Source organism: Varroa destructor, unplaced genomic scaffold (genome assembly GCF_002443255.2).
Source record: "Varroa destructor unplaced genomic scaffold, Vdes_3.0 BEIS01000003.1, whole genome shotgun sequence".
Taxonomy (NCBI): Eukaryota; Metazoa; Arthropoda; class Arachnida; order Mesostigmata; family Varroidae; genus Varroa; species Varroa destructor.
This window is the reverse complement of record NW_019211456.1, coordinates 5996920-6023344: the sequence shown is the minus strand read 5'-3', so window position 1 is coordinate 6023344 and position 26425 is coordinate 5996920. Positions and strand designations below refer to the sequence as shown.

Sequence of the window (26425 nt, the reverse complement as noted above, 5' to 3'; positions counted from 1 at the left end):
TTCGTCCATCTTAGATAGGCCAAGTGGGCAAGGTAACTGTAACAGAATAACTATTGGTTTACGGTGTAGCTTACGTTCAGCTGCGTCTAACACCAATATGTTATATGTATGAAATCAATCAATGCAACACAAGCGAAAGCTTTACATTAGTAAAAGCCTAAGACCGTTGGGTTCCGCGATTCAAATGACCCTTTAAACGCAAGGATTGGGCATATTTATGGATCGCTAGACTTTTATCATGGGAAGAGTTGTGCAGAAGGGAAAACCAATTGGGCAAATACTTTAGCCCAGAATAGTCAAGGTTTGATTTTCTTCGTAGGGCATAATATTATTTTGGTTGATCGCTATCTGAATCCAGCAGCTCTTTACCATGTTCTACTTTTGGAAACAATTCCACACCACCCACCACTAGGATCGTCCGCACTGATCTATTATGTGCGTTGAGTATTACTATGAAAATTGTATCCAACTTGTGTTACATGAATAAATGTGTTCAACGTGTGTTGCATAAAAACCGTGTTTGAACTATATTGTAGAAGCTATTGCATTACGAAATTGCTGGCTGCTATTCAGCGTTACCTCTATTGTAGTTATAATTAAACTCTTGCCTTTACACAGGTAAAATATAATGTGTTTCGCAGCAAACGGGTGGCGCTCTACACACCGCTAATTTTCGAACTTTACTCACTAAGGCGTCTGAAGCATTCGTAGGATGCGTGAGTGGTGTCGTTAAATTACAGAATTTCAGGCTGTAGCCTCTGTTTACTTAATTTCATATTTATACATTAATTGGCTCCATTTCCCTATCACTTTTCGAATTCGGTACAAATGATTGACACAAAAAAATGGGACGAAATGGTGCCCTGGACCGCGCGCTAGCCTTTCGTCGCCTTTCTCGATCTCTTTGGATATACGCACACACGCATCTGGGTGGCTTGTCTGCCTATCTGTGTGTCAGTACTATCCGTAAGTTGTTGACTTGCTTATCATTACACACGTTTTCTATTGCTACGGGTGTCGCCGTCTGAATCACCATCAGCGTCGAACCCCTTAACTACACCAAGCGCAGTGGCAACGTAAGTCAAATCTGTCTCTCTGTGCGTCCATCTGTGAGATATTCGACTCTTAATGACGTCATGATAATTCTCCTCTGCCTTGACGCTGGTTCGCGCGCCATGGCTATTTGGGTCGTTTGCTTTGCATTGCCTATTTCCTGTCTCTTTGTTACTTCGTTGACTACCAGCCGAGCAGTAGCAACCAGCTATTCGTGTTTACTGGCTATCACATGGCTCTCGCTTTCATTGGCTGTGTTGCCCGCTTTGCATCGTCTGTGTGGATAGACCGTAGCTTGACGCCGTATGTTTTCTACAGTTCAAATCGGTGATAAGTAAAACGACAAAAGTCGACGCTGAACGGCAATATCGACACATGTATTGTCAGACGGAAGTGTTTGGATTTAGACATAAGAGTTTCAGCGATTGGTAACGAAACCCCGATAACGAAAAAGACAGTAGGCCGTTAATCTAGCGGGAGATCCGATTTTACATTAGACGGCCGGCCAGCCGGCCAGCAAGCGCCGTGGCTAAGAGGCGACGAGCTCGCTTTTTAAAGGCAACTTCGGAAAAGACATATATGAGCATTTCGAACACTCAACTCACTTCAGCGGGATGGTGTCAGCCGACAGAAAAGTGCAACGATAAAGGAGCGAGGACTTCGTAAATATACTCGAAGCGCCTCTTGGAACAGGAGGAATGAAAGATCATAGAATCATGGAGGACCCCTTCCTTGTTATCGATCGAGTTTTGGTAGATCGAATGAGCTCTGCACAAATACGGACTACATAGTAGACACCGAAACCCGTTCATAGGGTGGCTCTGCAGATAGCCTAGCCACGGGCCGAGCGAATATACCAAAGGGACGCAATGATGCTGAGCTTTATGATGAGGTTAACCCTGTATGCTAATCCCGTTCTATGGCCTTGAGATTAAATTTTTTTTCGAAGGAAGTAAAGGCGATCTACTAAGACAATTACGTAATGAATCACATCTACGAAATCTTGTTTTCGGTAAGTATTCGCAAATTAGATGCACAGCAGACGATTGAAAAGTATATGCCGTCATGATGTATGTCCACTAGAATTTGTGAAGGCGAAGAAATTCTAAATGGTCGTTACCCTTGTCAGAACATCATCTAACGGTTCCTAGCAAATCAAGGAATTTATCGATAAATGTAGTATCGCGCATCGAACTAGTGTCTTACAGTTACAGTGTAACGCCTGGCTATATCATTATTAGGTTAAGTTATAAACCGAGGGTCATACTATGTACTAGCGTCGGGATTTTTCATGGCTATCTGTAATGCTAATGAAATTTAGCGATGGTGCTGCCTATGGGAAAGCTTTGGTACTTTTAGCTTGAATACCAGTTTTCCACAACATGTCATTCTCATCGTAGTGTTTTTTTTTGTCGAGCGAGACTCACCCACGCCAGGTAATAAAAACAGTTGGGAAACTTTTCCGGATTGTCGATACGAAAAAAAAATCGTGACGATTACCCAGAGGTTCTTTCGTCATGCTATTATTATCGTCAAGCTTATTAAAAGTTTTTCGAGCTGGCACGCGCATTTTTAAATGAACCCATTGCTCAACTGATTCTGTTGTCAATACCTGAGAAGACAGGTAATCCAACTTGTGTTCTTTCTGACTATTACCCCCTGCCGTGATTGCCATACGTACATACCTAGGCCCAGTTTGTGTTAATCTGCGAGACAGCTAGAGGCTATCGCTACTGCTAGCACCAACGTTGCGGCCACTAGCAGAGCAATCATCCTCGTTACGCCGAGTGCGACAATAGTGGAGAATGGTCGTTTGTCGTAGAGAGGTTTCAAGTGGCAAAAACGCAGGCCTTTCAAAAGAGGTAGTAGACTTTTTTATTATCATTCTAGTGTTGCTTTAGTTAGTAGGCGGATGACGACATTGAAGTCGACCTGCGAATGAAACTGTTCGGTTGATCGAATGCAGGACGGCAAAGTAGAAGTTTTTCTACGGTTTTTCCAAAAATGACCCAACCTTACACCGTTTGTAGGAGTTAGATGACGAGCCGGGGCTGAAACCAGGCGATGTAAGTACTCGCTGACTCATTCCTGTTTGAGTTCTGACTCGACCCTGGTTGGCAGGCAGTCATGGCCTGCCAGAGAAGGTGTTAAAGACGATGGGGCCCGGAGACTGTCATGCGTGAAGACAACACAACACTGCGACAAACATAGGGGAAAATACAGAAATAGAAAGACGAGAACATTGAAAAAAAAAGAATGAGATCCATTTCAGAGAAATTTTCCAAAGCAGTTCAAAACTCCTGTTGTTAAGCCAAGCAATTTTGACGGATAGCAAAGTAGCGCAGGTATGATCGGTTGTCTGTTATCGGCTAACTCAACGCCAACCTTGTCTAGGTATCTGATCTGTTCTGACAATCTGAATCGAGGTGTACGAAACCGCTAAGGAGAAGCCTTGATCATGCACAACATCTGGGAAATTGCAAGGGCTGACTGCAGCTGCTGCAGTTCGTTCTTGCTTCTTCAATACAGCTAGCGCTCATAAAATGCTCATTATCCCCAAGTAATATTCCAACCTTAAGCACCGATTCATTCTGGAACTGCATAAGAACGGTCACAGTGCCAGCCCACGAGATACTGTCAACATTAGCGCGCCCCCAAACGGACACTTCGTTGTCGGAAAGTGATGTCTAGTTACGGTCGTGCGTTGGCTATTATCGAACTCTCAATCGATTAGTTGAATGTACTGATGACTTTGGTATTAATTCAAGCAATATGGCGAGCGGCCTATACTGTACGTACGCACTCACACTATGTAGGGCGGGTAGTGACAATGGAACTTCATTAATCCAAAATGTTCAGTCTGATTATGATAACATCTTAACACAGCCTAATTTGATTGTCCTTGTTTAGTTTGTGTCGGGAATTTAAAATGCAAACAGCCGACGTTCACATTGGAACGATAACAGGTAAGTAAGGTTAAGTTGAGAAAAAAAATGGTTAACAACATTGACATACTGACCAGGCCACCATATCGCTTAACGACAGTGGTTGCTTAACATCGGCGTAGTAAAATAGAGCATTTTCTTTCTATTTACGCTATATTCTTAATCGGCAGCATGAATAATGGCGCAGCTGTGGTGGCGATCGTGAATGGTGACTGCACGAATTTATCCACTCGCTTTTATTCTACATTTGGCAATGATGGCAACTTGCGAACAGAATAGTCAGTACTTGCATATCGAAGTAGATGCTGACACAACGATAATGCCAACCGTTATTGGTATCCCTAAACTAATATCAGCGTCAGGAGCATCAGCGGTAATGGCAAGCGCCGCTGGCGTTCTGTGGCCCAGCAACAGTGTCTATAAAAGATTCGACAGCAATTGATCACCGTTGACTGGAACGCGTATATGGTACGTGTCTTTGCGTGCGCCTCGGGATCATTGCTTGATTTGCCATAGAAGATTTCTCGTTATCGTTATCGTTCGAGCGGCGTCCGCAAAGCGAGACGCGACAGCGTCGACACTATCGTGCAGATCGGCGTTTCTGTCAACTGCCGTTTTGTCAGTCTTATTCCCGCACAGCAAGTTTTTTTTTTTTCGTTCTTCTTTAGTTGCCCTACCCCCGCGTAATTCCAGCTGATAAACTCAATTCTACACTTACAGATTTGGGCATTTGACTAGCAGAGCCGTGCGGGCGGCCTACCAGTGAAAATGCTGGTAGTCGTAAAAATGATGCCGTGTGTAGGCTATACCAGTGTTCCAGCTCGATTAGCTGTTGTGGTTATTGTTGATGCAGTCGTTGTTATAGATTTTCGATGGCTCGTTAGTCTACTGCTATAAGGAGACGCTTTTTTTTTAAAATTTACGTAACGGCTTTTCTTCAACACTGAACTGTCTGTAACTACAATACTCGGATAAACATTTCCCGCAGCTACTGGCGTACACTTTCGACACACTTGGTCGTCTGCTCACTCTCTCATTTCAGAAGAAGCAGGAATTCAGGGGAGATGCAGAGGGATATATCTGTTCGAACGAGTGTTGGGAGAGGATGAAACGTGGACATGATGTTGCCATATTAGTTATTATATTTAGTTCACTCGCTTCTATCTGCATATGGTATAGGTATTGAGCGTGACTCATTTCTACATTGTAATCACTCAGTGTTTGTTTTACTATTTCCATATGAAAATATTTATTTCACGTTGCCTCTTAATTTCCATTGGGTCAATCAGTTTAACGATGGGCTGTGCCCCTGTTCAGACCGCACATGGTTTAATAATAATTACTTGTAGTAAATGGTTGTTCCATAATGTATGGATCGTCTCGCAATGCATAAAATTGCAATTGTTCCAGAAGCATGAAGTGTTAGTTTATAGTTCACTAGGTCATAGACGGCGTCTTTTAATTTATGTAATTTTGTATATATATATATATATATATATATATATATATATATATATATATATATATATATATACGACTTGTGCTGTTTCCTTCGTTATCGCTAGAGACACAGCCTTCGCTGTCGTTAAGCCTGAAATAAGATCTATGCTCTGAACAACTTGTGGTTCTTAGCTCTCCCTCAAGCTTGCTAGAGTAGGTTCGCATCTCACATGGGAAGTGCCTATCCGAATTCAGACGCCTGGCCTGCAACGGGGAGACTCCAAGCTGAGTCATCGTCTCCTTTGCCTCGAACGACTCAAAACGGGTCAACTCCTCTATTCCATAACGCCCCTCACACTACGGGAATCCCGAGAGGCTGCAACCGCATCGCTGCTATGCTGTGGCGGTGATATCATCATCATCGGCAATAACAGAAGCAGCACCATATAAAAATCAATCTAGGAAACAACAATGATTTTTCTCTAAAGGAAGATAGACGCCTGGACACGCAGCCATGGAACCATTCAATTCTCTCTTTCACAAATATTTAGCAAAGGAGTGAGTGTTATGCAATAGGACCAGCAACTATGGATTGGGCTAATTCAAGATCCAACCTTGAATGTAGGTTCAAAGGCTGGTGCCAAATTCGAAAATATCTGAGGTAAAAAACGAAACGATGTAGACAGTTGCTAACATCATTTTGAACGAGATTTTCGTTTTGACCGACTTATATATATATATATATAGAGAAAAAAAAATTGCATACATAACTTGAATGGCTAAAACTTTCTTTTTTTTCTACTACACGTAATGATTATTAAAATTGCAAAGGAATTTATATAAAATTTATAACTTTTCGTGCTACCGCAGATGTTAAAAAGTATCACCGCTTTAGTTAAGATACTCCCGATAAATGCAGGTTAATAATTCACGAACTTAAAGACCTTTCAGATTTTTTAGTGTCGTTGCTTTTTGACATAGGTTTTGTCTGTAGGGCATCCCCGAAGGAAAAGTCCATTAGAGTCAAGTCTGGGCAAGGCAGGCAGGGCGTTCTATTAGACCTTTTCGTCCGACCTACCTGCTTGAATTCTCGTCAAAGTATGCGTTACATCGCGATGATAACGTATCATTGCTTCGTTCTGTTAGTAAAGAAATTTGCCGTTTACCCTAAAATCCGTTCGAATCGATAATAAAGCAGACACTTGCAGTACATTTAGTTAATTGGAACCAATGACTGTACTGTCAGAAATCAATAGGCTAGTTAGATCACACTGTATATAATTTTTTGAGATACCCTGTAAATATCGGATCGCAGTCGTGAGCAGGGATTACAGCTCAGGGGTGTAGCAGACATCTAGGTAGTTTTTAGGTTGGCTGCATTCGGCTGCAGATCTTATTATAGCGGCTATCGTGTTTTACAGTTAAGCCCAAGCATGGAAAAATGTTTTTGTGCAAAAGACTCGGATAATTTCTAATATAGAAAAACGTGGCAATCCCAACGCAAAACTCTTAGTTGGAAATAACCAGGATATTGGTGCTAGCGGTAATGCGTCAGGATCGCTACCGTTTGGAGACAATATCCGTTTCAAACCAAGGCGAAAAGTAATAAATTTGGTGTCGTATATATAAAGTTTAAGGACGCTGTCGCGCTATTACAGTCATCAAATTGATCGTCATCCATGTCTTGAAGTCAAACATTTCACTGAAGGTATATCGTTCGGCCGCTGAAGCCAGGTCGCCCCCTGACGTTGCATTATAGAAGTAGCACATAAAATAATCATAAGAACTTACGCAAAATTGCGTCAATAAAGAGAACTTCCGACACACTTAATTGGCCTATGTGGACTATTTACCGCAGCCACAGATCCAGCCAAACTACCAGTGACTAAGGGGTACTGTTAAGAATAAGCGACCGGCTAAATGCGGCGTCTAGTGGCCGTGAGCAATTGCTTGGGAGGAGAGCGTGCTCCCCGCCTAGTCAATGTTGAAACGCTAAAATAATTTTTCATCGATACTTTAAACCCTGTTCTTCGGTATACGTGAATAGGACACAGGGTACGATGGTAATGTCTGCAGCGCAAAGCAACCCGGGTTGATAAAATCGCATATAGCCAATTGATCAAGATAGATTGAGGAAAAAGTAGCGAATCGTAGGGTAACAATAATTACGGATAGGTTCTTTTACTGTAGCTCTAATTTGGTTTACGTTGGTTGCAGTTTATGCTAGGCCAGTGAGATAACTTAGTATAGAAGAACGAAATTATTCGTTCGACTAATAACTTTCTCTATCCACACAAATCATGTAGTATTTGTTTGTCGTTTGTTGGAACTTGAAGAAACGATCTTTGCCTTTTTGAGCCTAAGATCGGCTGACCGCCCGTTGAGTCACGGCGTCATTTTAAGATATTTATTTTCTATAATGAAATTAAGAGACGTGTTTTGCAATATAAAAAACAAGCAAGATCGATCTGCGAACACAAACATCACGGTTAAAAACCAATCTAACATGAGTCAGTTTATATTAAGTGATGATTAATCTGACAAGGATTAATTGTACATATGTAGACTAGACTTCACTTTTGCAGGATAAACGTTTTCGATCGTCGGTTGACATGCTTAAATCGCAACAACATTACAATAGATCCCTTTGCGTAATCAAAGCATCTGTTTGGATCTCATGGTCTCAGGCCGTTAACAGCGTCCTTGCTTAAGGTTCTAGTGCTAGGGATGATTCTGTTTCGGATAACAGGACCACTACGCGTTAAAATGTAATGTCAGTGTAACATTCCACGGTTCGTTCATCGCCGATTGCTAATCGCGTCTACTGCTATCGCAGCTGCTGCGGCTACTGTCGCATAATAGTCCGAGATATTTGTCATTTTTTTCGTAATTAGCAGACAACATTAGCTAGAGAGATGGTCTCGTTAATTACTAAACGTTTTATAATGATGATAGTAGCGCAATAATTTGAATTGTAAATTACACATGTGTAAACAATGGACTATGCTATATCGCCTGTCTTGTCAGTTTGTGCAATGGGTGTGCGTCTCGAGTGCGTTCTTGTCCCGCTATGTTATGAACAAGTTCTACTGGCCTTACTCGCTCTGTGCATATCGTTCTGTTCGCCAAGGGCCTGCTATAGCTGGTCCACAGTACTGCCGGATTTGGTTGTCGGGGAAGCTTGACAATCACCTTGCACCCGGTGGTAGCCGTGTATACAGTCAATGGCATCTTGGCCGCGCCGAACGAACGGGGACCTACTATAGGAAGAGCCTATCTTTCAGCTGATCCACCGAACGAGCTAGAGCCTCGAGTTTCGACTACGAGCTCGAAGCTCGAACGTCCAGGCGTGGGATGCTCGAACCTTCCTCTTTCCATCTTCGCAAAGCTCGCACGGACGGGTCCACGTTGGCGGTAGTTTCGCGGCCCGTCAGCTTTTTCTTCTCGGTTTCTCATACACGTTACACAAAGGCGCCAGCCCATAAACCTGAAAGACACCCACTTAGATGAGTTTAGATCCGAGCGAGCAGCGGGCAGGAAGTATGAAATAGCTTTCTTATAGTAGCTGACCGCGCTATGTTGCGAAGAGATGCGTGACACTCTGAATTCGACATACTACGATGCCCCGCCACCGCCATGACCGTGGCTGTGACAGCGGCCATTCACTGCCCTATCTGTTGCTTGCTAGCGTGTTTTAAAATAACAGAAGCGCATACGTACTTGCCACAGCATGTCGAAACACTCTTTTTACTTACTACTTGCTCACTTATCGTTTTAAAGTCTTCTTTTTTTCTGAACCTACGAGTTATAATTATGGAACTAGTAACAGTAGCAGCATTATGTTTGAAGTTTTATTTTTGCTTCAATGATGTCATGTCGTAACTGTGTCTCAAAGCAAAGCTGCCTCAGTTAATTAGCTTTGATACTCCAGTCGAAAGGGAAGCGAAAGATTTGGGAGTGAGAGAATGGGAAGAAGTTCGCTTAGCTATCATTTCGTATATAGATAGGCAAAATGGCGTAAGCTGATCATTTGGACCTGCCGTCTCATTGCCGGTACCAACAACGTGGGCGACAAGAAACCTTTACGATTACAGGGTAAATCTGAAAAAATGCCGGATCTGTAAAACCCGGAGAATTATAAAACAATTTTCCGCATAAACACAAATATTCTCGGATTGTGTTGCTATATTGTCAGGATCTCAATGGCGTGCATTGCTGCATTCATGCATGTGTGACATATCCTTGATGACTACAACAAACTGCATTAAGTACAAAAACATTACATATCTAGCGTATTTTTCCTTCGGTACAAACGTTTCGTCGTTACAAATACGTTTCTAGTTAACGGCGATATTCTAATCTAGGCAGTTGTTCGTTACAGCGATAGGTGCATCACGTCCTGGTCATGGCACAGTGGTAACATGTTTGCTTACTACACACATAAGGTTGCTCAGGTTCGAAATCGGCCGTGGATACGCCTCGTTTCGTAGTCAGATATTCGAAATAATGCCTGACGTCAGTACCAGGTATAGAATTAGAAACTATTTGTAAATATACAGTTGGATTTATAACTGAAGACAGTTTGAATTTTCCACTAATAACCGATTTTTACCTTTCCCTGTTTTGCTGAAGTGACAAAGGCCATGACGAAAATAGAGCGGTGGAGAGAAATGGGTGGCAGTCGAAACCAGTCTTTAGTGTATGGCTTAAATGTTCCCTTCATAGGGTCTTAGATACAACGTACAGCCAATTATAGACAAATGTTGTCTGCCGTACGTATAATTTTTGTCAATGTGCATTAAGTCTTATCCCGTTGTTGAATTGTTTAGATGCATTTCATTTGGCGATAAATTGGAGTAGGTGCATGATACTATCACAACTTTATTGTCTCTCACCATTTCGCCTAAATGTGCTACCTCTATTCTAAAGCTAGCGTTAGTTATGATAGTTGTGCTTCTGTGATAAGCGGAATAATCGGCAGAGCCCGTCATGACGCTCCAACAATCATCCACCGGTGTTGTTGCAATGCGTTTGACGCCATCTGTTTATTCTGTGGCAGCTCACACACCCAGAAAGGGCATAGTAGCCGCGGCATCAGTCGTAGTATGCAGGAGTACGACATCGCTGACTGTTTGTTGACGACGATAGACGCGCTTACACGGCGCGTGTTCCCGTATTGTCGAGCATAGCCAAGCACAGACGCGCTGACGGCGACAATGTCTGATTGTTGTTGCTACCGGCAGCAACTTATTTCTTCTCCAAACATTATTTCTTCCACTTAGTTCTGCTGCTGGCGCCAAATCCAGTCAATATTTGCCCAAGTATTAAACGTTTTCAGTCTTGCTATCATCGTCGTCGTCGTCATCATCACCATCGACTGCCATAGCTGCAACAAGCGCGACATGACCAAGGAAAACGCAAAAACAACGCCAAAGGCGAAACTCGCTGACGTAACGTTCAACAGCGAGCTCGCAATGTGGGGCAGCCAAGAAACAGGGTAGCTAACCTTTACGCAGGTACTACAGCAGCGTGCACCTAATGGCACCTAGCGGTAGTTATTTTAATTAGTATACTGTATTAATAAGGCTCCAGATGTGAACATTGCTGACTGCCATAATGAAGAGCCAAAGTTTACAGTTTGGCACATTTGTAGCGATAACATCTAATAGAGAGTTCCGAAAAGCTAACTAAGATCATTGGCTGCTTTCACAGGTTCAGTCTCCAGTGGTGTAGCTTACCTATAGAGTCAGTCTTTATGACGCAACTAAATCGGTGTGTAACATTGTGACGAAATCTATTGTTGCTTAAGCATATTACTTGTCGGGATACGGTTTTTCGTATGTTACGTCTCCTACTTAAGGTGTCGAGCATTACTTCAGATGGCGGGCTCCCATTCTAAAATCCATCATGTCCGGATTCGAAGCACCGCATGTCTCGATGTTTAGCCAACGAACGCGTTATCACACGGAGATATAGAGCACCTTTCACGCACGAACTTAGGAATTTATTATATGAATTTAGCCGTCTGGTTGGCTTTGCGCTAGAAGCGTCCGTATTTGAGATTATTTTGAAGTATTTTAACCGCACGTTAGGTCTCACGCGTTTTAACTAGAGAAATAGAGTAGAGAACCTCCGCGAATTATAGTAGCTAGAATCAGGACGACTAACCGTCGGAAACTAGTCATTGCTGCTCTATTACATATGATCGAAAATATTCCTGGTGCAAAAAGCAACGAGTGGATAAATACTCGTTTGTGGCCTGTGTTATATCAGTGAATTGAATAAAGTATAGAAAGTGGTTCGACCATTCGAATATGAGCAGGACTTGTAACAGGTACGGCAGCTACTGGAAAAAATCAAGGTTCAATTTCAGCGTTAACGCGGAAGCTTCGCGGTATTAGCAAGGCATTCATGTTCTTCAGTGAAGTTAGTTGTTTCTTCGATAAGTCGGTTCAATGTTGAACATTATCGTATAACAAATCGGTATAATTTGTCATTCAATCGTTAGACTTAAGATCACTTTCATAGATGAGATCGCTGCAAGACATGTCATTTCTATTTTCGATGAAATTCGTGTTGTAAATAATTATACGGTAGCGTTGCAATCTCTATTTGAATGGAAAGAGCATGCTCGCACGCGGTAGCGAATTAACAAACGCTCTCGGATGCCAGCGAAGGCGATCGAAACTGCCGTATGGCCGAGTTATATTACAGTCAATTTTTATACATATTGATCTATTAGCTCACACAAAAAATTATAATGAATTTTTATTAAAAACATGATAGTCCTCAAATATGAACAAACATAAATTCACCCGTTTATAGGTAGAATGATAAATCTACAATATACTTTTATTTATTGAGCATGCCACGGTCGTAGTCCATGAAATTGAAATATGCTTCATCACTATGTTGAAGTACCGATAATTGTTTCCCCAAGATTATTTTATCGCAGCAACGTAAAAAAAACAACGGACCCTCTGCTGTGTCCTGTCGGTTATTTATGTCTTCTTACCACCTAGAAGCGACTGCGCCTATTGAGGGCAAACACAGATCGTTGCAGCAGCTGCGACCTGTATGCTGTCGTCGAAAAACCGAAACGTTGCCACTTCCGTAATCGGTTTACTAAACAGCTGTCGCTAGCATACTTACTTCAATGCGATTTGTACAATGATCTAGGTCACAAATTCGTTCTTCTACCAGCTAATACAACGCCTGACTATCTATCGAGTCAGTATGGATTTATAAGGTACGTTCCCGAAATGTTCAATAGCGTCTTTTGATATCAGAGCCGATGTGTTATACGCAATATTAGGTAAATTGATTTCACCCACGGCCACCTTCTAGCAGACGAATTTCTGCTTACCTCTGACTATGCGACTTCCGACAAAGCTGTTCAAGCTACATACGGGCATGTACAGCTGGACGCATTACAGAGTACATCAACTCTGATAGGCAATCGTCGTCCCTGCCTGTACATACGGTTTGTCACTGCATTGCAGAATGGTATTTAGACATAAATGCTTCGGGTATGTCCGGGCCTTCAGAAATCCAATGAAGTTTCATACAAATGAATATCGCCAGTTCGTATTATGCATGGGGTGCCTTCGAAATATTAATATAGAAAAAAAAAACTTATCATCAGATTAAATTGGTAACTTTTGCTTTTTTTCACTTCATACGCAGCAAGCCTGCTTGATCTTATTGCTTGCAATTATTAGAGATGGTTTCGTAGAACTATCTAACGACACCTGTGGATATTGGCGTAAGTATTTGAGACAGATACCTGAATGTGTGACAGTCGGCCTCGCAAACTCTCTAAACCTTATTACGGCAAACAATTTATAAACGTTCACGCAGCACTAATTATTTTCCACGAATAGCTTATAAAACGTCAATTTTTGCGACGCGGTGCGCTATCTATAAGATACTATTTTCTCAATTGTAGCGGGCATAACAGATCGCGTAGAACATAGTATTACTCGCAATTATACACTTTTCTTAAGTAAGAGAGTGTGGTAACTTATTGCCTACGTAATTTTACCCTATAGGATTTTTAGCTGTAAAAAAAACTAGTTCTAGGGAAAAAAACATTGAAAGTTGTCAGTGACCTTTGCATTTCTTTTATTTTGAATTTTTTTGCACAAATCTCGCGGTTTACAATAAACACCAACATGACTTAACTTTAGCGCACGATCAAAAAAATTTTAATCCAATGCGAAAACAGCTGTCCTTTAGCTGATTGTACCTACGGTCTAGCCAGGCGACGGAGCTGGCCTTTACCATTGCATTCATTTACTATTACATTTATTGCTGACATAATACACCCCCGTAATCCAGAGGTTCGAACTGGTAATTAATGAGTCGTACTGGGGAAGCGCCCCATACCGAATGAACCGTGCACGTATTGACGTAAATGGTAACGTAGAACGTACCTGATCTAGCATTTCCAAAATTGTTTGATGTACATTTATACAAGCGTCTAAACCGCAAAATATTTGTATTCTGTCTTGAAAACTTTACTTACCAATTCTCGTTTACTAGGTCATAGACACTCCAATAACATCAACAGATTGTAGCGGCAATAGCTGTTTTCAAGATGCGTGTCATTCATTTCAGCATATTTTTTTGGGCCATTTCCTTCTCTGAAAAGTTTGGTCTGCCAAAAGCCATTCAAGAACGATCAGACGTTTGTTGTTGCAATATCAGCAACAGGCCATATCCATTGTCTCCGGCGGGGGGAGGGGGGGGTACTGGTAAGCTCAAGTAAATTGTATGGAAGCCAGTAAAACAGAAAGCATAAAACCTATCGTTTTGTTACTGGCCTATACAATTCAACATCACGTCTTCGTCTAGGCGTTACCGCTGCACCGAAATGTTGCCAATGGGCGTAGCGAAACCAGGACCTGATATAACACTACAAAGCTCTCAACTACATAGTTGAGGTAGAAACATGTTGAAAACTTATTTGCGCTATCTAACGTAAAGATGACAATTATCCAAATTGATTCCAATCTAATTCCTCTGGAATAACTAGGGATCTGTAAGTTGTGCCGTGGTCAAAAGGCATTTGTAGAGATTTGTCTTTGCGCCCAGTGGGAAGGTGTCTACCGAACCATAAACCTTTTCGATGAATAAAAAGCTTCCAGCTAGCAGAGCTACCGAATAGGGCATTAAATTGTTCTTCTGATTTGTAAATTTATCAATGGAAGCTGTAAGTTCGCCTTTCTGGGTCTGACTACATGTACGTAAACTGTATCCATATACAACGGCACACGTTTCTCACCTTCCCGCCCGCCTTTTGCTTTCTCTATCTCGTGGACTCATACTGAAGCTGAATAAGTGCAAAATTGTGAAAGATTATACTTGTATTCGGTGCTATCGTTGCCTACAGTGACAATCGCAGACGCCTGCACCAGGAACCGCTATGAATTGAGGGCTGGAGCAGATTATTGATTGTTTGAATATTGCCCTTTTCTAGCCATGCTATCTAATAACATCTCTTAGAACAATAGTGGCCTTTTATCGAGGCTGACTCAGATAACGTGATCCGACAGGACGGTATCATCACGAGACAACGATCAGTACAGCAAGCCGTAGACAGGCCTTAAGTTAAAACGATTGTTTAGTGAAATTCTTTCTTGGTCATATTTTATATATATATATATATATATATATATATATATATATATATATATATAGAAGATCGAGAGGGGATAGGAAAGACAGCGACAGAGCTCTTATTTGGAAGTCTTTGATTTCACATTCTCATCATTTTACCATTTATAATATATATAGAAGATCCGGTTGGATTAGATAGGGCTAATTGGCCGCAGCAGTATCGTTTAATGTGTTTTCTAGCTTTAAACGGTTACTAAAATTCAAATATGAGGTCAATTCGCAGGGCGATATGAATCGAATAAAACTCTAGAAACTGTTAGCGGGACCAGACTAGAAACTGAAATTAGCAAAACTTGTTCTAGTTAGCGGACAAGCTGAACATTGAAAACACACAATTGATCGTCACTGTTAGTACGTATACAACGGTGTCTTTTCATTGAGATTTAGTTGAGCTGTATTATTCTGAACAGCTGTTCAAATCACGCTCTTATTTAACGAGCTCTAGGCGTCGCACTAACTTTCACCGTCAAAACCGAGGAGGACATCGATGTGCATGATGCACTTATGTAGGTAGACACGCACACTCGGGTCCCATCTCCTGTACCTCTACGCGTTTGTCGTTCGATGTTTTTGTTGCTGCATGAGATTTCTACATGGAATCAACGCGGCTATGCGCCAAGAAGAGAACGAAGAGTCTGCTTTAGCCTGCCTCCTGCCAGTACAGTCGTCGCTGCCGCCGTCGTCGTTATTGGACGCGCTAGCAGCAACCGTTGCAGTAGCAGTGGTGATGGGGCCCTCAAATCCTTGTAGCTCATTCTTCAATCAGCGCTTCGTCTCTCCTACCGCCTCGACGACTACGAAGACGACGACTACGAGTAGAATTGCTACTACCTTATATGCCTGGTGTGCGCCTATTTCGCTACAGCTACCGTCGCCTCCCCCTCTGCCTATATAGCGATATATAAGAAATCCTGCCTATATAAGAAATCCCACAGGAAACGAACACTCGTCCTGGCAGTAAAAGGACGCCCGGCCGCCGCCGGACAACAATGAGATTCTGGCCGCTGCTCGATTCGGTGGCTGCCAGCTGCTCATGTTCCATACCCCGGTATGCTTCTCTCCACTGACACCAACATCACCATCGGCCCTGCCGTTGATCGCTGCCCATGCGAGTATCTAGTGGCTTTAGGTGTTTATCGGTTCCATTTTTTTTTGCTTTTTTTCCCTTTCTCTCTCATTTTTTACCTCTCTTGCTTTCCGATCGTTCGTTCATATAGTGCGCCATTCAATGGCTGTGTAACTGCCGGCGTCACCACTGGCTCGATAGCCTCTAACTATACTGTGCACTATGCTACTCGACTGTCTTCAATCTTCTTTTTCGTCGTAAAGCTTCCCCTTTTTGCGTCCCATTTGTTTCTTTTTTTTTGGTTCTGGCCATCCATCGACCACGGGCAGCCAAGTCGTCATTCGTGGCTCTCAATAGTCGCCCCCAGTAACATGGCGGTGTTGTCGTTTTGCTGTCAACGCGTTCACGCCACACGAGTTATCAGTTTTACTTCGAGAATTGTGGCCTCCATTGAGGGAGGGAGCAAACTACGCCACGATAGAAGTTATGGGACAAAGTTCCAGAACTACTATTCACCGTATTTAGCCGTGCGCAGCGTCGAAACAGAGAGCTGCACGCAGTTTGTTCGGCTTGCTCTCTCACAGTCTCTGTAAATCACAAACAGTTTCCATTCACTCAGATAATCGAAACGCTAGCGAGATAGAAGCAAACGACGCATCGTCATGCAGCCCTGCCAAATGGCGGTTATGCCGGTCAGAATGCAGCACTACCTTTCTCGTCGTTAGAGCGATTATAGTTAGCTAGATCTTAGCTAATGTATGACGCGTACACATGCAGCCGTTCAGTGTTTTTTTGAGAACTGGCTAAAATTCATTGTACTCCTCAATTACCCTCCCACATGTATAAAGCGTTATCTAGATACGGAACAGGGCATTATTAAAGTGCAAGGAAGTACATTTTTCATGTACTACCAGGAAATCGCTGGGTGGCCTCATAAAACGTATGAGATTACCAGCTGTTAATAGCGCTCATAAGTAAGAAATTTCGAAATGAATTCGAGAGAAAAAAAACGTCGCTGAAGCTATCAGGCTTCAACATGAATTGGCCTTTTTTTGTAAACGACATTCGCGTTAAGGCTTTCTCTGCTTTAGAATCAAAGCGTTCTTCTAGTGTGTTCTTCCTTCCATTCTAGTAGATATGCCTCTGTGGGACTTCTGTGTTGGAATATATAACAGCTGTTTGTTTGGGTGGCAATCGACCTTCTGTTGTCGCGTAATAAATTTTTTTTGATTGCCTCAAATTACAATAGCAGCTGCCTAGCAGCTGCCACTGTATATATATATATATATATATATATAAGCGAACAGTTTATAGGCAAAAATAACAACTCCAATTTCGACAATGAATGACAAACTTGACCTTTTTTTTTTGCCAAATGTAGCGCCGCTGTTAAACGATTATAAAGCGTCGGAGCGTTTGCTGTTTTCATTGGATTGATCGTCTGTTCGCGTGTGCCATAAACCATACTCTAATACTTTATACATGTAGGACATATCTTTGGGTTGAAACGACAAACCGGGTCAAACGTGCGATGTTTGTTTATATCGACGCTGTGGAAGAGTTAGTTTTGCGCTTCATGGACGCTGAATCGAACGTTGAACGAGGCTGACATAGCCACCAATAGAAGATGCTTATTTACTACAGCCTTTTTGAACTTCTTGAAATAACCTTCGGGAGCGTGCGACTACGGCAGCTTTTTGATTAGCGGTGAGTCAGATTACTAGGACATATGGAGCGTAAAGTGGTAGGTCTACTTTTGGCCACAGAGAAGTGACGATATCAAAATTTCGCATATATTATTACCGTAAAGACAACAAGCCAAAGATATTTACTACTAAATGATCAAACACAGTTTGTGGACAAAATAGAATTATGTTTATTAGTTTGTAAGCTGATTGCTCAGATAGTTGATTTCGAAATGTTCCGACGTAACATCTTAATGTAAAATATAAGCAAAATATTTGTCATAAACAACGACCAAGTGGAAATAATGACCCCTAGTGATATCCTATGCTCGGAGATTTCTTTGGTAATGCAAAGTCATTCGTAAATGGTGATAATAATAATAATAATAAATACGTGGTGTTTCGTGGATGCAGACGTAAATCGATATATATCTGATATATATAATATGCCCAATACATGATACTTATAACTTTAACCACAGTCTATCTGATCAAAAAAAGGGAATTTATAACAAACAGTTAAATCTACTAGTATTCACCAGATTTTCGCTTGCCGCTACTAGCCGTTTCTTTCTTGTGTGTACAAAAAATCTAAGATAAAAGAAACGATTTTTTAAAATTTTTTTTACACTTTTTTTAAATTAAATTTTTTTTTTTTTAAACCACACCATACCGACGAGTACTGTTGCTACTATATATATATATATATATGGCAGTCGTAATCATCTTCACCGTCCTGAATCGGGCCTAATAATGATACGCAAACTAACAAAACTGAAGCTTCAAAACATAAATATTCATTCACGTTTTTTCCTGAAGCTTTATGGGCCATTAAACGTGATAAAAGACGTACTTTCTTCGTTTCAGTACCCGCCGCTTGTCCAGATATTTTCTCCGGTCAAATTGTATGTAGGAAAATATGCTTAGGGGTCGGCTAGTAGCGGACTGGCATAGGCGGCAACAACAGGGCAACCTGTAGGTTGAATGACGCGATGTCATTTGTCGGAAACGACGGGAAGTCGATGATTTTTATACCTCACGTTCTTGTAACTACTGCAGTCCTTGATGATGGCGTTCGGAAAGGACGCCCATACATTCGCCGACCAGAGGAGGAAGCGCTAATCTTGCAGACAGGGAAGCCTTTCACTTATTCACACCATTTTGTTGATTATTTCCAGCCATTTAATTACAACGGTAATGTAGAAAAGTTATTTTATCTTAATGGACACGCTATCCGTGGGCAAATATAATAACAAGCCAAAGTGTAAGAATAATCTAGATTATAATTTTGATGATAGCGAAACTGTAGGGCTAGGGTCGATTTCTCGCGCCGTTTTTGCTTGTAACCCCCCAAAAAAGATCCTTATTATTCATAGTGGAATTGGCCTATTGGCTGGAAGTAAGGGTGGTGGGAAAAGCTGTCGGTGGTTTAGGGCACGCAGTGGTGAATGTGTTTAATCATAATTAATGATGACTAGACCTCCAGGAAATAGTTGTGTCTGAAGGGACAAATAGAACCGAATCAGTCGCAAAATAGCCCATATCAAAGGGAAGCGCCACTGGTGGCCTCATTGAGTAGCCTCAATATGATTTTGCTATTAACTTGTGTTATTATTAGTGTGTGATCACATGAAATTTACCAACCCGTAGAAAAATCGAAAAAATAGGAGAACTTTTGCGCCTTGTCCAGTAGTTACGCGTTCGTAGTTGATGGCACCTCTGGACAGATTCGAGTGGAGCTGAATAGAAAGATCTCAAAGATGGCTGCTAATTAGCTTTGCTGATTTGTAGCCCTATGAGCAGGAACATCTATCTACTGCTGAGGTAGATTAAATTTTGTCTAAATAATAATAGGTTGGCCATACGAACAAGGTACAGTGAGGAGACATCAGAGTAACGTAACGTCATTAAATACTTCTATTCTAGTAGATATCTAGTAAAAATTCTCGTATTTTTGGTGTTTATGGATTCGATTTTTCGAACACTTTTGCCGCCGCTTCTGCAAATATGTATATACGGATATTTTTCTAAATATGGAATGAGAATTGATGAGTCAATGGAAAAATGTCACTAAAATCAGCTAATAATGTTGCTATGCATTGACACCGACAAATAAATATATTATTGCACAAACGTCATTTGACAACAACGCTTTCCAAGATTTTTTATATGGATTTTAGCGCGATTTTCATGTTAGCACATTTACGGTCTCTGTCGACAAAGAAATCCGCCAAAGGAACGATCCCGTACATGTTTTACCTTGCATTAAGGCCTTAAATCGATACACCTATGTGATGTTCTAGTAACTCTAGACGAAGACTCACAGGGGGCGAAAAGTGGACTAGACTCCCAATCATCGTCCTTAAAAGATGTATACGGAGTAATTGTACTCGGAATGGCCGACAACCTATAAATGGGTTTAATTTTTGGACTACATTACGTTTATGATTTGGATTTATGGGTGATTTGAGCTTTGCCTGTGCCTATTTCCCAGCAGAAGGGCGTAGCTCGCTCATACCGTAGCGCGATATAATCACTTACTTTTTGAATGTTCCTTATTTGGGAGTATGCTACTCATGCGTCAAAGGCCAACGTTATTCTCGCCGCCAGCGTAACAGCTTGTAGCAGGCGTTTGGACGCGTCGGTAAGCCCCTCATCATGTTGCGTACCAACACAAGCAGAGCTATACGCAGAGCGTACCATGATAGAAGCTGGCTATTAGAAACGTATAAATGTTACCGTAGTTCATGTCGTCGTTTAGCGAGCCGACCATCAAAAGCAAATGTCCTATAGCAATAATAACAGCACCAATAGTAACTAATGGCAATAGGTAAAAAGCAACAGGACTTGAAAGTGTCACATTCCCATGGACCCCTACGAATTAACATCAATGAAGAAGCACATGTTATCAAAGTTAAGTTTATACGATGATTATAGATATATACCACAATTTAATCTTCAGCAGTTCCCTGAAATCTCAAAAGTGCTGCTGTGCGAGAACTGTTAGATCGCTTTCATCGGAAGGAGGGCGAACCTCATTAGTGGATATTGTAAAGGTCTATTGTAAAGGTTAGGAGGTAAAGTAGAAAAAAACAAATCACGTGCTCTTCACGAGTTCAATTATACAAAATGATCCAGTTTTTTTTTTAACTTAAGGCATATCTACTTTTTTTTGTTTGGGCATTAAGGGACTAGCTTAGGCACTTAAGCACAGCTATGGCTGTGACGCTATATATAGAACTGACACAAACTGATTGTTTCAGCCAGTGTAGTTTGTCGCTACGAAACTCCTGTCGCATTTATATTAGAGTGTCGGCAAATAGAACGCTCTAAAATTATATATAGCATGCTCAATGCAAAGTTGATTATCACTATATATATATAGATGTGTGTGTATGCTTAGTATTACCTGTTTACCCACGGTCAAAGTTTCAAAGTACATAGGTTATACAAAATGTACATATATATAATGTCTTTTATATTAAAGGGAAGGCACAAAAGGGATATAATTGAATAACAGCAGCAGCTTCCTGTGTTTTGGCTGGAAAAACGCCTGAGTGGCAGACCAAGTAGCAAAATTTGCTGCTATAAGCAACGTTGGTCAAAACAGATGACGACAGTGACAAAAATTTGTACCAGGTCTTAGCTTACGACCGTAACCCTTGATCCATCTCCCGTTTCTAACCAGCGGAGATTACACTCGCTATCAGGCATATCTGATAAATGGGTGACGACGGTGGGCTTCTTTGGGAAATACAACTCAACTAGTCCTGGTTACGTAAAGCAGAGGCTTGGCCATTCCTTCGCTAACCAACTACTGATCAGCTAATAATTTTCGTCCTTTATGGTATATTCCTTTTTTGTAGATCACGTGCGTACTGTTCTGAACCCCGTTTGTTGGGTTTACGATGGTACGTCGTTATTGATTAGCTCGGTGACAGCTCTGTAAAGAAGCCCTCAAGTTTATGTACAGCCAAAAGGCGAAGACGCTAGGGTAGCGTCTACCGACAGTATTATATACATAGCACTATTATTGCTAGGATGACAAGCAGAAGGACCAGTGCTAGGCAAACAAAGAGGTAGCTTAGTATTGATGATCTGCATTCGTTAAGTTGAATTGTCCTTTTTCTTTTGAAGTGATGTTTTTCTCACGCTCCTATCGACAGTTTAGAAAATTTTATCTTTTATGATTAAATTTTACCATTCTATTTCATAGAGACACTGTCAAGATACGCTGCAATTTTTTGGCTGTCTTCGAGGTGTTTCTGATTCAATGTCGACCGCTCGCTTCAAAGAAGCGGAAAATTTAACTTGAGCGGAAGCTATCGATTACAAAGTGAGAAGTAATGCTTTTGATTCTTTGAACCAGAATTTATTTTGAAAATTCTGATCCTCAATAGGTATATGATGTGCGTCGTAGCTGCTCTGCTGGACGTGGTGCCGTGTCTACTCGTTGAAAACGCAAATCGGTCATCTAAATAGCGCCATCGATCCCACGGAGTATTTATTTATCCATCTCTCTCTATTTATACTGCACTACGAAATGCGTCTTCTTCATTACGGTACTGTAGTTAACTAATTTTGCTCTCGAAATGTACACATATTCAAAATAAATATAGCGTTTAGAAATTGAAAATGCATCCATATCTTCCTCTACATATAAATTATAGCTCTGATTTGTACATTTATATAGTTACATTGTACTGAACCGGAGCGCCAGTTTGGCAAATCGGTGTTGCTACCAATTATGTGATAAAATTTTGTCTAGCTGCCCAACGACCCTTCCTAGTCGAGAAGGCATATGGCAACCTGCAGTATTTTAAGCAGATTATTAACGCAATATGCTTACTGTGAGAGTCTTTTGTTCCTAGAACAAACAGAGCCGAACCTAGGTTGAACTGGCTATGTCCAGCTGATATGCAGGCCATCCACTAGTCAGACCTATCTCTCGAAACACACACGAGAGAAGCGAATGTTTAGGCGCCATTGAACTATTCGTTTATTTGCTCATCTAGACTTAACACAATAGCAAATCATACATTTACCAGCCTTCCAACAACTTAAGCTCACGTCTGATTCATTTCGGCCCAATGTGTGCTTTTCTAGCAACACTAAGAAGTTTGCTAACTACTATAAACAAATTCCGTCGATCAGCGCGTTATTTTACGCGTTGATCGACAAAATACGCGTATAAAACGTGAGAAATATATCCACGCGACGATACATTTAAGCTGTGATTGGGCAATTGGAGTCCCCACTTTTCAGTCATCGGCCGTCTCAGACGAGACATAACATCCGTTGCTTAATATAACCCATGCTTTCGAGTCGGCTTTTGAGTCGTGAATGCAGGAGTATCTGCAGGATGTTATGTGTGATAAATATGTTTACTATATAATGGTTTATTAATTCAAATTAATCGGCGGATGCGTTATATCGTTAAACAGTGAAGTTAAAGTTTGTACGGATCGAGATCACTTACGTAACCGTAATACTCTACAGTAAGTCTAGATTAGAAAAATTAGGATAAAAAAAAATCAGGAAAATAAAAGAAAGCAGATCACGAGAATAAGGCTAAGGCATAATCTGAACATCGTTTCTAAATTTAAAACTGGATGGCTCATAAATCTTTTTTTTTTTTTCCACTAAACGTCTAGATAAAGACCAACGTAACTTGTAAGCATGCTTCACTTACCACCAGTTGGTCGATGTATAGAAATGATCGGGAAGCAGCTAAATAATGCCCAAGCTCTGATAAACTATTTCCAACTATTTGTTGCCATTTCGAAATATACCAATAAATTCAACTTCGTCATAGTTAGATTATAAAATACAACGCAATAATGCCTGGCCCTTCGCTTGTCGGTAGAATAGATCTCTGGTTGTACGAAGTATATTTAGATAGCACTGCGAAACGTTCCTTTCACAGGTTTTATCATCTCGTACGGTATTTTTCATTACCGTACACACACTTATACATTGTATATTTTATATTTGCATGCTTCGTATCGTTATTATTATGCACGATGTTTTACACACAATCCTGTGTTTGCAAGCTAGAGGCATATGGGTAGGTACCTACATAAAATGGGCGACGAACTAATCTGCACGCCATTAGGACAGACTGAAAACATCGGAGATATTCCGTTACAGGCCACCGTTGAGCAGGCACGTGATGTTTTGGGTTTGCGGTAACTGATATATGCCAACATTTTGTCCTGTTCGATTATTTTGCCCCAGTGTCCTAAGCAGGATGTGTATTTGCGATTTTTTTGTGAGCTATTTATTATTAGTAAGTTTGACCAAAAAAAAGTCCAGCAGTTGTTCATATTTAGGCAAAAACATATGCCGGGCATGAATCCGACCTTCAATCAATACTGATTAGCTTCGTGAATTGCGAGTTAGTATATTTATATCTTAAAAATCCACCGGACTTGACAAACGGGCACCGCTTGGCCGTCTTATCTTCTTCTTATGTCTCACTAATAAGGTTTAACTGGACAATTATGACACTGCAATCGAACCTGTGTCAAATCCATAATTTCATGACATTACCGTGAAAAATACTCTAAAAACAAACCCTACTTTTTGTGTATATTTTTCGCACAAAAATGACTAATCGAAACCGAAAAAACTTCAGTGGACGTTGGCTAACGTTACTTACGTTAGCCAACGTAGTCTAGATTAACGGCACCTACTGCAGTACTCGTTTTAATAAAAATGCCGTCCCCGTTAAACTTCGAAGTCTATCCTTTAGGCACGAACAATGCTTAGCACAGATAATGGTAGTAGATAAATGGTAAGAAACGTTAGACATCGATACTGTAAGCTGAGTGGTTTACCCGTAATGCTACCTCGATGCAACGGACGTCAGTCGTAGTATAGCTCTGTCCGAAGTCAGCGTTTTGTTGCGAACCTGACCATAGCAAAAGAAACTGAGACGATTTTAAATTTCAGCTAAATTTCATAGTGGTAATTTTATTTAGAAAGTAGAATTTCAAATAAAGTGTTTCATAAAGCCAAGCAAGACACATTTCTACTTATAGGAGGCATTTTCTCGATACTGACGCTAAGCAGATCCATCCGAAGGTTTCTGATGCAAAGCGTTCGTATGCGTGACGGCAGCACCTCATTACGAAATTACGGATTATGTTCTGGTCCGTATTTGAGCTCAACGTTGGCTGTACTTAATCTCTCCTCCAGCGACTATGCACAATTGAAGAACGTAACGCACGTCTTTTTTTCTCGACGTAATATAACGTACGCCGATAGCAATCGTGTTAGCAGGTGAAATGGTATTTTTGGGTAATCGTTGCTATCAATGAAAGAAAAACCGAGTCGGTCATTAGTATCTCCACTGCATAGTAATAACTGATTTCGGCCTCTAAAAAGAAATCGCGCTTTTCCGCTTAAGATTCGTCCGTAACTAGCGAACGGCGTAACGCAGCGGTGGGCACCTACGACTAGGACTCATGAAAGTTGCTGCTAGTCTGCCAGACGCCCAGAAAACGGTGACAACACACGTATTTTTACCCAGAGCTGGTTCTCTTATTTACATTCGTTACGAAGGCACAAATATTGAATACCTTATAGTTTTATCATGTAAACATTCAGTTAAGCTACAAGAAGAATCGCTTGCGCCGTACGTAATCTTTGCAAGTTTGACTAATTCTACGATTCATCGATCCCGCAATTTGCTAGAGCCAGTGTTGTGTTTGGCAATATCGACTGTTCCTTGACTTGCTAGACTTCGCGTAAGTGTAATTAAGTAATGGCACAGCCTAAGGGTCCATGTGCGCCGAGGCTGTACATGCTAAGCTCGAAATATGTCACGTGCGTGCCATGGCAAGTCCCACGCATGATGTAGGTACAGTGGCTTCCAGACGCATCGTCCTGTCTCAGATGCAGGGCGTTGGAGGGGTGGGGGTAGGGGGCATAAATTGCTCGAACAGACGACAATCATTCATTGCTGTATTGTACAATAATTGAACCGATACAGATATTAATTTAGAATGGACAACGTTTTTAATTATTAAAACGATTATTTTCAAGGTATGCCAAAAGTACTAATGTGCCAAACGACGTAGTACGATATAGTGATATAATTATTAGTCACACATACGTAGAAATGTCGCCCAAACGTTTATCAAGCAGTCACTTATGGTATGACTTAATACAGTATAAAACACACATTTTAAGAAAAAAAATATTTCGAACGATATTTTCATGATTTGCTTGATTAGTCAGAGGCCTACGGCAACGAAGCGCTACACAAACGAATCCAAGAACATATCGGCCACTTTGAGCTTGCTCATGTCGCTGAAACATTAGAAAGAATCTACCCAAGAAACGTTTTCACTAGCACGAGCACTAAATGGGTAAAAGCTTCTCAACTTCGCGCATTTATATGCGAAAACGTGCTCCAATGCTTTCGTCCAAGGTCACGTGACCTACATGCAGGATTTCTGAGACTTATTTTTGTGTAGAAATGCAGACTTCAGCAGCTTTTGATGATCCGCTTCGTTTCCAAGGGGTACAATTCGAGCCAGCTGTCCACC

At 41.2% G+C, this 26425-nt stretch overlaps 2 protein-coding genes and 1 long non-coding RNA gene across 13 annotated transcripts in view; 2 read left to right on the top strand and 1 right to left on the bottom strand.

The window, feature by feature from the left end:
- The window catches only part of LOC111248275 (synaptophysin-like), a 61509-nt gene that overhangs the window by 18491 nt on the left and 16593 nt on the right, over positions 1 to 26425 (bottom strand). Inside the window, exon 1 of one of the 6 annotated variants that reach the window (XM_086985273.1) lies at positions 8538 to 8595. The exons of the other annotated variants lie outside the window; for them this stretch is intronic. The gene's annotated coding sequence lies outside the window, so the exon portion shown is untranslated. Of the gene's footprint in view, positions 1 to 8537; positions 8596 to 26425 lie in introns of those variants that run through there. 6 annotated transcript variants of the gene reach the window in all.
- Positions 853 to 22506, top strand: LOC147756446 (uncharacterized). 4 transcript variants are annotated; one of them, XM_086985279.1, is made up of 4 exons: positions 853 to 2065; positions 3964 to 4019; positions 9820 to 9964; positions 22271 to 22506. In XM_086985279.1, exons 2-4 carry the CDS (start codon positions 3983 to 3985, stop codon positions 22350 to 22352), a joined length of 264 nt encoding a protein of 87 aa, XP_086841405.1. In that variant the 5' UTR covers positions 853 to 2065; positions 3964 to 3982; the 3' UTR covers positions 22353 to 22506. The 4 variants fall into 4 exon arrangements, 2 of the variants coding, with proteins under 2 accessions (XP_086841405.1, XP_086841404.1); XM_086985278.1 differs by lacking the exons at positions 853 to 2065; positions 3964 to 4019; positions 9820 to 9964 and adding exons at positions 9985 to 11864; positions 12461 to 12687; XR_015324950.1 differs by lacking the exons at positions 853 to 2065; positions 3964 to 4019; positions 9820 to 9964 and adding exons at positions 9986 to 11772; positions 12461 to 12687.
- On the top strand, positions 12709 to 20020 carry LOC147756447 (uncharacterized). Of its 3 annotated transcripts, none has more exons than XR_015324952.1 (3): positions 15116 to 17397; positions 17567 to 17892; positions 18738 to 20020. It is a non-coding gene; the product is annotated as an uncharacterized LOC147756447 (long non-coding RNA). The 3 variants fall into 3 exon arrangements; XR_015324953.1 differs by having other exon boundaries at positions 15118 to 17159; XR_015324951.1 differs by having other exon boundaries at positions 12709 to 17892.